Source organism: Pipistrellus hanaki (assembly GCF_964339955.1).
Source record: "Pipistrellus hanaki genome assembly, chromosome: 5".
Taxonomy (NCBI): Eukaryota; Metazoa; Chordata; class Mammalia; order Chiroptera; family Vespertilionidae; genus Pipistrellus; species Pipistrellus hanaki.
The window spans coordinates 4,961,425-4,974,385 of record NC_140507.1 but is presented as its reverse complement, the minus strand read 5'-3'; the positions used below and the strand labels follow the sequence as shown (position 1 = coordinate 4,974,385).

Genomic DNA, 12,961 nt, shown 5'->3' with positions numbered 1-12,961 from the left:
CCCTGCTTTCTGGACCCTCCTTACCCCGGTGCCCAGCTCGGATAACGGGGAGGGGGTGGGGGGAAGGGTCGTCTCCTGCAGGTGGAGTCGCGGTGCGGTGGAGAGTGGACCCAGATGCCAGGGAGGATGGGGTTCCCCGCTCGTGGGCAGGGCCCCGGCTGATGACTTACATTCATTGCACCCAGCTGGGGGTCACCCACGTCTTGTCTAAGCCATGCGTTTATTTACTTATTTTAAAAACCTTTATTGTTGAAAGTATCACACGTGTCTTCTTCTCCTCCCCTCCATGGACTCCTTCTAGCCCACCCCTGCCCTAAGCCATGTGTTTTTACTTCATTTCCCGAGTCTCCCAACTCCTCCCTCTTGCTGTCACCGTACCCAAGCGGCCGGGGCCAGGCCTGGTGCTTGTTGTTAACAGCGGCGGTGCCACCAGCGCCGTTAACTGAGCACCTGCTTTCTGCCGGGCACCAAGCAAATGCCCCCGAAGGGCCACCCCTCCTGCCCCCTCCTCTCTGCACCCCTCACACAGTGTCCACAGGGGCCCCTCGCTAGAGCTGGGCGGGATGCGGGCCCTGTCGGGAGGCAAAGGTTCCAGCCGTGCGGCCCACACCAGCGACCGCTCCTCCAGGGCAGACAGAGGGGCAGGAATTGGCTCCGGACCCCCAGTGGCTTCAGTCAGTGACTCACTGTCCACGTGTCCGGGGGCCGGAGGCCGGGGAGCGAGGGGTCCGGGGCCGGGGAGGCGGCGGCTGCCCACGCCAGGTGCCTTGTCCTCCGCCCGCCCCACGGCTGCCTCCAGGCCCGACCTGCTCGCAGGCAGGCGGAGGCTCTCCTTCCTTTTTCCCTCCTGGAAGGAGGGGTGCGGGCGGCCTGCTGTGCCCAGTGCCCGCACCCCCTCCCTCCCTCCCTCCCGGCTGCGCGGTTCCTGGCATCTTGACCCCAGGAGGGCCCTTGTGGGGTCAAAAGAGCAGCCCCGTCCCCTCGGGCCGTCCCGCCGCCCTCGGCCGCTGGCCGCTGAGTCACCGCTTCCACGGGAGCTGCTCCGGTTTCCTGCCCCCTCTCCCTCTCCCCGCCATTAATATCGGGGACGGCTCAGCTGGAGGCGAGCGAGCCCAGCCGGTCCAGGAGGCCTGCCCCTCGCTGGGGCCCCCCATCATCTCCTTCCAGGCTCTGTCTTCTGGGCTGGCCTGGGGGGCTCCAAGGGCGCCCCCAAACCCACCTGTCCCCACTTGCCAGGGGCAGGTCCCCTGATGGCCTCGGCTCAGACAGGCGCCCCTCACTCCCTCTGGCTCCCGCAGAGGAGCCCTGGGCCCGGGCTGTGCTGCTGTCAGGCCCCCCGTCCAGCCAGGCCTCAGACCTGCACCCCTCCTTTCCTAGCCCGCCCCTGGCCCGGCCTCAGTCCTCACAGGGGTCATCGCCCAGCTCTCCCCGGGTCCCCGCTCAGACTGCGGCGCCAGGCCTGTCCCCACGGCCCCCTCAGCTTTCTGAAGCTCCAGGGCTCAATGTCCCCTGCCCCCCAGCCCAGCCCAGTTCAGATCCTGTCCCCTGTCCTCACCGCCGGCTGGAGAGCGGCCACGCTCCCTGGGAGGCTCCAGGCCTCAGGCACACGCTGGGGACAGGGCTCTGCCAGCCTGCACCCCTGCGGGCTCGGTGCACGCGGTCCCCGCTCCTGGGGCTGCTTTTCTCTCTGCCCTCTGCCCTGGGTCCTCGCTCATCCCAAGCAGCCTCTAGCTTCGCTGACCCCTCAGTCACCCGAATGGGAGCCCACAGGCCCCTGCCCCCCCCCCCCCCCCACAGCCCTCTGTTGCTTATCTGCCCGCCTGGGAGTGACCTCAGGCCTACCCTCTGCCGAGGGCCCGTTCTGGATCCTCCCCTCTGGGATCCATTCACCTGCCCCAGAGTCTGCAAGGGCACCAGCGACATGGAAATTCGATCATTGCTTTCTGAGGATTCACTCTTGCCCTGAAGCCAGACTTACCCACGTCTGGCCAGGGAGTCCACTCGCCCGGCCTCGCTGAGCCTCAGTGCCCGCGCCTGGGGAGTGGGAAGGACGATGCCGGCACGGAGAGGCGCTGACTTATTACACGTCAGTTCCCTTCCGCCCAGTCACCCCTTCCCCCGTGGGCGCCGTTGGCCGCGGCCTGGGCTCGGCTCCTTGGCGGTGGCTCCGTAGGACAGCGTTCACGGGCGGTCTTGACCCTGGGGGCCGGCCTGGCCGCGGCCCGGCACATCACTGAGCCCCTCACACAGGCCTTGGCTGTAGCTGCTCTCTCTGCTGCCTCGCACCAGACATGTGCCCGAGCCCTGCCCGGGCCCCTGCCTGCCCAGGCGGCCCCTCCCCCCCTCCTCTGCACCCCACATCCATCTGGCCCAGGAGTCTGCTTCCTTTCATTCCACAAATAGTTGTTGAGTGTGGTGCGTTATGTGCTAGGCTTTCCCCCGTCTCTGGAGACAGAGGGGGAAAAAGGTGTGTTTTTTCCTCGTCTGTCCCCTCCCGTGTGCTCCCTCTTTGGGGGTAGCTTAGGGCCCCAGCCTGGGGGAGGAGGGGGTGGGAGGAGGGTCCCTGCCCACCAGCACATCCCCGTGAAGATTGCTTTGGTTGTGACTGAAACCCAATTCCCACCACCTTCAGCGAAAAGAGGAAAGTTCTGCCGGTGTAACTGAGAATATCCAGAGGGTTGTTCTGGTTCCACAGAAGCCCGGATCTGGGGGCCAGATGATGTCATCACACCGGGGTCTCTGACCCTCGGCAGGCAGCAGCGGGGTCACAGAGGTCACCGGGAGCAGGGGCCAGGCCAGCCCAGGGGCGGCCGCGTGGGCGTCTTACCGCCTGTGTCTGAGTTCCCCGTGGGGAACAGGTGACCGCCACAGGCTCCCAGGGGCCCCCACATTCGGGGATGTTGAGAATTTTAGCCCAAAGCCCAGCTCCCCGACCCTCTCAGCAAACCCGGGCGTGCGTGAGGGCCTGTGCCAGGCGCGGGGCCGGGCCCTGCACACCCTAGAGCTGGCTTTGTGCTGCTGGGACTGTGTGGGGAGGTGTTTTGATGGCAGTGCCCAGGCTGCCATTTATAAGTGCCACGACCTGGGAGAAGCCCCTTTGCCTCTTTGACCTGTTTCCTCCTACCACATACAGTCTGACTCGGTGGGTTAAGGGGATTCAATGGAATAATGGGTGGGGAGCTGTCTGGCCTGAGGCTGAGCGGAGGAGGAGGGAGATGGGTGGGCCAGGCACAGCGCCCCGCTCCTCTGCCGGCTCCATCCCCTTCCCGGCACATGCCCAGGAGGGGCCTCTCCGAGCTCATGGCGATCTGGGGGACGTTAGTGAGGGGTCCAGGAGGCATCGCTCCCACCATCTCTACCCCAGCAGAACTCCATCCATCCAGCCACGGGAGCTCTGGGCGGCCCTGTCCGGGGTTAAGGCCTGTGCTGAGCCGTGAGGATGGCAGAGCAGCAGCCCCGCCCTCCTGACGCTCTGGGGCTGATGGGCAGGCAGACAGGGAATTGCTCTGTTGTGGGTGGGGGGTGGGAGGAGAAATGGGTGCCAAGGCGGGTCTAGACGATGGGAGCATGTGAATCCCATGCAGCCTGGTGCTTGAACGGGATCTCGAAGGAAGAGGCAGAAACACCCAGGGAGGAAGGTGGCAGTCAGGGAAGGCTCCCCGGAGGAGGCGGCCGCTGAACTGAGCCGTGAGGAACGCAAGCCCTTTTCCAGGCAGGCTTTCTAGGGTGGGGAAGCAGCGTGGTGTGGCTTTTGTTCATGTGCTCCGACTGTTCCATCGAGACCGGCCAAGGGACCTGGGCTCAGGTCGGATAGGCGGCTTCCAGAATTATTCACGGGGGACTCCGAGCCCAGAGACCACTCCCATCTCCCCCCCTTCCACCCCCTCGCACACATGCTCGGGCTCCCCGCCCTGCTCAGCCCACCCTCCGGTCTCGGGGGTCCTGCGTGTGTCTCCCCGCCCCTGCCTGCCTGCCTGCTCGCCGCCTCCTCCTCCTCCTCGAAAGATCTCGCCCTCCGGAGAATGTTTTCTTGCCCTGCCTGTCCCTTTCTGCAAAGTTCAGCACTTTGTGGCGCCCAGGCGTGCCCTCCGCTCAAAGGTGAACGTTCCTGGAAGCCCGGCCTGTTTTCCACTTCAAACAAAAGGCTGGAACTCGCACCTCCGTCTCCGCGCTCGGCCAGACCGCTGGGCTTCCAACTTGGCCCGGCGTCCGTCCGTAACGAGGAGTGGGCCCGGCCTGAGCTTGGAGATGTTCGCTGGAAACTCCGGCTGCTAATTCGGGCCTTCCAGCTCCGTGCGTTTCCCACTCTCCCCCGGCAGCGCCTCGGCCGCCTTGGGTGGAGCCTCGGAGCCTGCCGCCCACCCCTTCTGTCCAGACCGGGCCCGAGGAGGGCAGCCAGGCCGTCGAACCGTCGCGGCCTCAAGCCATAAGCTAGCAGGGCCCTACGGTGCGCCAGGCCCCCAGGAGCACCGCGCCCTGCCTGCCTGTGACACGGGGGCCCTGTGTGCTGAGGCCAGGAAGCCGAGGGGCAGTGTGGAGTGAACCGGCCTCAGGCCGCACCAGGGAGCCTGCGAGCTGCCTCGGCTCCTGAGTCCGACTCTCGTGCTGCCCGCCCCGCACGGCCTCCCGCTCGGGAGCCACGAGTCTCGGAAGCAAGGGCCCGGGCTCCGGAGTCTGGCCACGCCAAAGCTCTGGTTCTGGCGGCTCTTTCCACCCGCGGTGGACCCGCAGCACAGCCCACGTTAGATGTGGCTGATCTTCCACGGGGACAGTGGCGTGGAGGGGCCGTCGAGGCACTGACTTCATGTCAGGTTTCCTGCCGGGACTCCCCCCTCCGGCAGGCGCCAGGATGCGGTCTCAGCCGGTTCGGAGGGGTACCCCCGGCCCACGCAGCCGGGTCACCGAGTGTCGGGTGCAGCCTGGTTCCGGAGCTCCCGGAGGCAGCCGGGGCGTGGCTTTCCTCGTTCCCTTCCTCCGGACGTGGCTGCCTCCGTGCTGGCTTTGCTGTCCGACGGCATTTCCCCTCGTGGCGGCCAAATGGCTGCCTTCGCTTCAGCCTCCTATGTCCCCCGAGTTGACGCCAGCCTATGTGTTTGGCCATTGCTCACACAGGGGTCTGGAGGAACACTGCCTGCACGGCTGGCTGTGCCACGCGGCCGGCCCTGCCCCCGTCCCGGGAAACCATGGTTTGGTGGGCTACGTCTGGGTTTCTCGTTCTCACAGAGTGGGGGCGGGGGCCCCTGGCTGCGGGGCAGAGAGCAGGGGAGGGAGGAATGGCTGGGTTTCTGGGTGACCACGGGAGTCTGTTGTGTAATTGTAACAAGGGCCAATGCCACACGGGCACTTCAGAGACCCGGGGAGTGAAGTGGCTGAGGCCCCCTCTCCTGCGCTGCCCCACGCACCCGCCCTGCCATTCTCACCTGCCCCTCCTCTCTCCCCCTGCAGCCCGACGGCACCAGCAAGGAGTGCGTGTTCATCGAGAAGGTCCTGGAGAACAACTACACGGCCCTGATGTCGGCCAAGTACTCGGGCTGGTACGTGGGCTTCACCAAGAAGGGGCGGCCGCGGAAGGGCCCCAAGACCCGGGAGAACCAGCAGGACGTGCACTTCATGAAGCGCTACCCCAAGGGGCAGGCAGAGCTACAGAAGCCCTTCAAGTACACCACAGTGACCAAGCGGTCCCGGCGGATCCGCCCCACGCACCCCGGCTAGGCGGCCGCTCCCCGGCCGCGCCCACGGCCGCGAGGACTGCGTCAGAGGAATATTTTTACACGACACAGAAGGAAGAAGCTCTATTTTTGTACATTGTGTTTCCAAGAAGACAAAAACTGAACCCAAACTCTTGGGGTTGCGGGGGGAGGGGGAAGGAAAGGGGGACGATACGGACTTCACGGTTGACTTGAAACCCCCGATGACAGAGACTCACGTCACTCAAAAGGGACTGATTTTGTCAACGCACAGGTGCTTGTCTCTCTCTCTCTCTCTCTCTCGGAACAGACAACTCTCAACGCGTCCCCGGAGGAGGAGGACTTGAACGAGGAAAACGACACTCGGAGAAACCAAAGTCCTTTTTCCCAAAGGTTCTGAAAGCAAAAGAAAAAGAAGCAAAAACAAACAAACAAACAAACAAACAAAAAAAACAAAAAGAAAAGAAAAAAGAAAAAAAAAACACACAAGTAGTAAACCGTTCCCACCTCCTCTCCCCCCCCCCCAAGGAACACCCCCTTCTTTTCCACTCTCCTGTCCTCGCCCCAAACTCCAACAAAAATCGCTCTCTGGTTTGCAGTCATTTATTTATTGTCCGCTGCAAGCTGTCCCGAGACACCGCGCAGGGAAGGCGTGCCCCCTCGGAATTCTCGGCGCCTCGACCTCCGACGACAGACGGCCCCGTCCAATCACGGTGACCCTGCCTCGCCCGCAGCCTGCAGGATGCTGCTATCGACCTTCCGTGACTCACGTGACCTAGCACACCAATGATAAGGGAATATTTTAAAACCAGCTATATTATATATATTATATATATATATATAAGCTATTTATTTCACCTCTCTGTATATTGCAGTTTCATGAACCAAGTATTAACTGCCTCAACCATTAAAAACAATCGACAAATTATTTAAAAAATCCTCGAGGCATTGAGTGGTGGCCGGGTGGGTGGGGTGGGGGGAGGGTCAGGGCAGCCCTATGGTGTTTCATTCCTCTTGGTCTGTGGTCTTTGCACTGAGAGCTGGGGCCTTGCTCATTCATTCATTCATTCAATTCATTCACTCCCTCTCTCACTCATTGATTCATCCAATACCTGCTGTGTTCCCGGCACGGAGGATGCAGCCTTAAACATAGCAGGTGGTCATCCTGGCCTCCAGGGAGATTACCTTCTAAGGAGCCCTTGGTTCGATGATTGACTCAGCCGTACGGTCGCACGCATAGACTCTCACACCATTTCCTCAGCATCTCCTGTGTGCCAAGGCTCTATTCGAGGCACTGGGGTTGATCAAAGAACGCAAGAAAAATAGCCCCCCTTGTTATATCCATTGCTTCATTCATTGATCTATGGCAGCGGTCGGCAAACGGCGGCTCGCGAGCCACATGCGGCTCTTTGGTCCCTTGAGTGTGGCTCTTCCACAAAATACCACGGCCTGGGCGAGTCTATGTTGAAGAAGTGGCGTTAGAAGATTGAGTTTAAGAAATGTGGCTCTCCAAAGAAATGTCCATCGTTGTCCTGCTGATATTTGGCTCTGCTGGCTCATGAGTTTGCCAACCACTGCCTTAGGGTGTCAGGGGCACAGTCTCATAGTGACCTCAGGCCAGCCCGTGAGGAAGGGCCTCTCGTTATCCCGGTTTCAGAGATGGCACTGAACTCAGAAATGTTAAGTCGCTTCCCCAAGTTCGCAGAATAAGGAAGTGATGGGGCCGGTATGCCGGTCCCAGACTCTCCAGGACGCTAGGAGGTGCCACTTAGTGCCTACTGGGTGTCAGCCCTGCTGGGGGCCTTGCATACTTGCCTGGGTGCCCACCAAGCACCCAAGGGCCTCCCGACCGCCACGTCCGGCAGGTGACACATGGGCTCAGAGAGGTCACTGCGGTGCCGGGGCCTCGGAGCAGGCGCCTGAGCCTGACCCCTGGGTGGTGGTGACAGCGATGGCGGTGGTGGTGATGGAGCACCCAGTTTGTGTTAGCTCCGTCCACATTCTGTTAATCTCATTATACAGTGACCCCGGGAGATGGGTGTCTGCTCCGTTTGGAAGCTTTGGTGGAGTGAAATGACCTGCCCAAAAAATTCAGGTTGGAAAATGGTGGATCCAGAATTCCATCAATCATTCGTTCATTCATTCATTTGTTCATTTGTTCATTCATTCATCCATCCATCCATCCAATGGACGTTTTGAGTTGACTCTGTGCCACGTGCTCTTCCAGGGGTTGAAGGTACAGCAGTGACCTGAGTAGAGCCCCTGCCCTCGCGGACATATACATTCTTGGGAAAGAGCAATAATACACCAAAGAGTTGTAAAATTCAAGGTCAAGTAGCAGTAAATCACAGGAAAGATAAAATAGGATGAAGGGTAGAGGATAATGGGGCTCCTATTTTAGATCGGTGGTCAGGCGAGGCCTCTGGAGGGGGGCCCATGCCAACACTGAGGGGAAGAGGGTTCCAGGCAGAGGGAACAGAGAGTGCTAAGGCCTGGTGGTCTGCCATGGAACAAGGAGGGACCATGGGGCTACTGCAGAGTGAACGGGGGCGGGGGCAGAGCTTTTGAGGGTCTCGGAGCATGCCCAGAGCTCTTTATTGGAGTGAATCAGATGCTACATGTGATACCCCTTAAAGGGATGGCTCTGGTAGTGGGGTGGAGAAGGGCGGGCAGTGTCCAGCCTGGGGCTGCCTGCTGTGAGGTCATACCTGGGCTCTCACCCAGCACCCACCACATGCCCCCTTCCCCTGTGCATCCTGGGGCCTTCTCTGCCTCCATTCTCTGTCCACAGGCGGCTGGCACCTCCCATACCCAACGCCTTGCCCTCGGTCCCCCAGGGGCCAGGGGCCCGTGGTATTTCCCATTTCCATCCCTCGAGACACTTCCTGGCTTTGGAAGACGTGCGGCCAACTTGTGTTCACTTTGGACCGAGCTTCCTGGCCACTTCTGGAGCCAGGAGCAGCCCGTGGGTGATCCGCACGGTGGGCTGGCCGAGTCCCCAGCCACAGCGGATGTCTTCTCAGGACACGTGCTTGAGGGAGGAGCCCCTGAGCGTGTCCACGGCCCAGCTGAGGAGGGAGCCCCGGTCATAACCCACCACGTTTGGAGCCTGTACCAAGCACCGTCTTACCGAATCCTCCCACCAGCCTTTGGGGCGGGCATTTCAAGCCCGCCTTCTAAGGCAGGCTCAGAGCAGTGGAGTCTCCTGCCTGCGGCCACACAGCTAGGAAACAGAGGAGCTGGGGTGTGGACCCAGTTTGCCTGTCCCTAGCGCTGTGGCTCAGCCTCAGCTCGGATGCTTGGAGCTCTCAGCCTCTTGTCCAGGGCTGTCCTCTTCCCCCTCAGTCCCCTGGACCTGCCTGGTGGCCATCGTCTCCCAAGCCACCAGAGGGAGGAGGCAGGGAGTGGCCTAATGATCCCCCTTCCCCCTCTAAGCCCCCCTCCCCCCCTCTCCCGCCAGGATGTCAGTGTCGGTGTCGCAAGGGTGTGGGGATCTGGGACGAAGGCCCTGAATCTGTTTTGGGCTTGGCCCCTTTGCCAGCTGTGTGACCTCGGATGCGCCCTATCTTTCCTGTGCGGTGTTTCTCGCCAATCCAATTGTCTCGCCTTATGGGCCGATGCTGCTCCAGAGAGACAGCAGAGCAAATACCTGGGGCTTATTCCTGCCCAGCAAGAGCTGGAAGGGATGCGTGTGGTGTTTCATCCACTCAGCCTTCTCCCTCCTTCTCCCTCCCCCCTCATCCCTCAGGGAGGGAGCCACAAGGCCCAGAGGAGAGCCGTGACTTGCTCCCGGCACCCTGTGCGTTAGTGACAGAGCCCGTTAGATGACCGATGACTAGTGATGACAGCGATATGACCAGCAGGGGAAGTGGAAAAGGAGGCCAGTCAGGGCTCTTCCAGGTTGTTCAGGGTCAGGGAGCCACTTCAGGGACCAGCCAGGTCCCTCTTAGCATCCTTCCCAAGTCTGCTTCTCTGACTCAGAGACGTGGAGGGCAGCGAGGAGAGGGCTGAGGTGCCTTTCTCCAGACCCTCCCCCTCTCCCCCCCACCCCCCACCCCACAGCGATGGGATGGGAACGAGCGCCAGAAATGAGGAAAGACGGGCTCCTGCCCTAGCGTTTCAAGGGGTCCTGCAGGCCAGAATGGGGAGACCGGCCCCTGCATGAGGGAGAGATTTGGGTTCGGGCGGGTGGGGAGAACATGACAGTGAGGAGAGGGGGTGCCTCAGGTATTCCTGCCAAGCAGGTGAGCTGTGGGGACGCACGGGGGAAGCCAGGCTTTGTGCAGGGAGGTGCCCTGGGGCTGCGTGCCCAGCTGGAGCCTAACAAGGCTGGCCTGGGATGCCCGGGGCTTGAAAGCCCCATAAACGGGCAGAACCCTCCCTCCGCAGCCAGCCAGCCTGCGGGATTGGGCTTCCAAAGGAACAATGGTGAATTAGGTGTTAAAGATGTGAAGGCTGCTCCCCAACATGCAATTAGGTAGCAGGTCTGTTACAGACATTAGGCGGGGAGTTGGGGACCAGATGGCGGCCGGCTCACCCTGGCAGCCCGGTCCCAGGACCGCCTGGCTTCCTGGCGGAGGCTCTGGGCTCTGGCGAGGAGGCGGGCGGCAGGTAGGCCGGTGCGCGGCCCCCTGCAGAGCGGGCCGGTAATTAGCCAGGCATTCCTCCCCTCCCTCGGGTGGCTCCTGACCTAATTAGCACTTGCTAGAGTTTCTGCTGCCCAGCCCCTCGGTGAGTGGAGGGAGCCGCTCCTGCAATGAGGCACCTCCCCGGCTGACCACTCTGCAGCTGCAGGCCTGTGTCACCCTCTGGGGCTGGTCCGAGGCGCCGGCTGATTGGAAGTGTCATAGGCTTACGTCTCACTCGCCCGGCCCTCGGAGCTCATTGTCTTCTGCTGAGCACCGGCATTGTGTGGGCATCTCATCCAGTCCTCTCCTAGAATGCTCACCTCCATCCTCTGCCATAGCTATGCTTATCTGTCCCACCAAGGAGGAAACGGAGGCTCGGAGGAGGAGGTCACTGGCTCAGGTTCATCTGTCTGGCTCCCCACGTCCTGCCCGTGACCCTTACACCTCAGAGCAGCTGGGCAAACGGTGGTGCACAAGGACAGGGGATCAGAGAGGCAAGGAAACAGGCTCCAAGCCACTCAGGTACTGACGAGGGAAGCCAGGATTTGAAATGAGGTCCGTTGGGTTCTAGAATCTTCTCTCGCCACTCCTTCCCACCCTCCGATTCTGTTCCTGTGCTATTTCGGGGGGGGGGGGGGGGGGCGTGGCGGACTGATATGCGTGAACGCTGACTTAAGCCGATAAAGAAGTTTTCTCGAATGACAATATTCAGGATTTGGAAAAGGCATTCCGGGACACGCCCCCCTGGGCGAGGGCGGTCTGCGCTGTCACTTCATACCCGGTTCCTTGGGGATAAAGCAATGAACCTGGCGGTCTCTGTGCCCACGAGTCTTATTGAGGAATCAGACAGCGAACAATCCTCTGTCCCAGGGGCACAGTGGGCAAGGATTGTATAAAGGGGGAGTCAGAGAGAGCTTCCTGGAGGAAGAGTCACGGAAGCTGAGACCTGATAGAACGAGGAAGCAGGAACAGCCAGAGGTGGGAAGGGGTGAAGCACTGTACGCAAAAGAAGCAGCAGCAGATGCAAAGACCTGGCCGGGAGAGCACATGTCCTGCAGAAAAACACAGCGGGGCCAGGGTGTGACTTCTGATGTCAGGAGAGGAGCGGCGACTTGTTTGGCAAAAATGGGGGAGGGGATGTTACTTGGCTTTCTGTTTAGCTAGGGCGGCCGGGGCTGCTTTCGAGCCTGGCGTGGTTCCGTCCTCATCAGCTTTCACCTCCTGGTTTCAGCAGCCTTTGAGGGTCAGGCTGCCTCGGTGGTTCCCAGCCAGGTGATTTTGTCCCCCGGGAACACGGCAGTGTGTGGAGATACCCCTGGTTGGCACAACCGCGGTTCCGCTGTGACTTCCAGTCCACGGATGCTGCCAGACCAATTACACTGTACAGCAAGCGTGTCAAACTCAAAGGCTGACACGGGCCAAATAAACAAGGTTGAAGTGTAGGTGGGCCGCAGGAAAACACAAGCTTCCATTTCCATAGAAACGTAGGTTTATTTTGATAAAGACATGCTGAATACAAAGGGCTGAAATAAATGAGTCATCCTTAACATAAAATAATAGAACATTCTAACAAAAATTTTTTGAAGTTTACAGTGATTACGTTTATCTAAGCAACATACATACATATTCAGTTTTAAGATGTTAACTACATTTCTGTGACAAATATGCTTTTTTTTTTTTATTAATACCAAGAACATTATAGAGTTAATGCAGAGTCCTAAGGATAATCTAGTAGTCACTAAGTTTTTCCTAAGTCTTCACTTTAGATGCTGTTATTCCTAGCACAGGTGAGCAGGCAGTCTTTCATATGCTCAACACTGGAGTCTTTGGTTGCTACCCTATCAGCTGGCTTGCAAACAAGAAGCCAACCATTTTAAGAATGTTTTAAGTGAACAACTTGCAAACCCCAGGGGTGGATAAACCCTGAGAATGGGCAGTTGTGAGCGTGTACAACCATCACACTGCGGCCGAAGACTGTTCATGCCGTTGTTCTGAAACGAGATCGCAAAGCAGTACAGTTCAAAGAAAAAGATTTTAACAAAAAATTGGCATATGCACAATTTCTCCACCAATTTGTGGTGTCAACCATTTAGTTAACTTTTCCACTTGAAAAAAAAAAACCGCAATAGAGCCCTGACTGGTTTGGCTCAGTGGCTAGAACGTCGGCCTTCCGACTGAAAGGTCCCAGGTTCGATTCCGGTCAAGGGCATATACCTTGGTTGCAGGCACATCCCCAGTGGGAGGTATGCAGGAGGCAGCCGATCGATGTTTCTGACTCTCTATTCCTATCCCTTCCTCTCTGTAAAAAGTCAATAAGATATAATAAAAAAAAAATAAAAGAAAAACTGGACACCATGTTTCACTGTCTCAGTTAATATTCACAATGACAGCAGCTACAACTAGGGACACAGCATCACCAATGCTGCCCAGGGCCAGTTCATACCGAAATTAAGTCCTTTACACCAAGTAAGTACATGGTTGTCCATAACCACTGAACTGAAATTTCTAGATCTTGGGAGAAACAAATGCTGCTCTGATCATCTGCACTGCTTCTGTCCCTTGATTCATGCTTAGGAACCTGTGGGGGGTTGGGCCCGCTGACCCCGCCCACTCGAAGAGGCTGCCTCCTGGGCTGTGTTTCCGCTT

The 12,961-nt window shown here is 59.4% G+C and overlaps 1 protein-coding gene across 1 annotated transcript in view; it reads left to right on the top strand.

Moving 5' to 3' along the window:
- The window catches only part of FGF18 (fibroblast growth factor 18), a 32,567-nt gene extending 25,989 nt beyond the window's left edge, over nt 1-6,578 (top strand). The window contains exon 5 of the mRNA XM_084886227.1: nt 5,446-6,578. Coding sequence (XP_084742353.1) covers nt 5,446-5,712 — 267 coding nt within the window. The 3' untranslated portion in view covers nt 5,713-6,578. The remainder of the gene's footprint in view (nt 1-5,445) is intronic.
- Nucleotides 6,579-12,961: the final 6,383 nt, after the last annotated feature.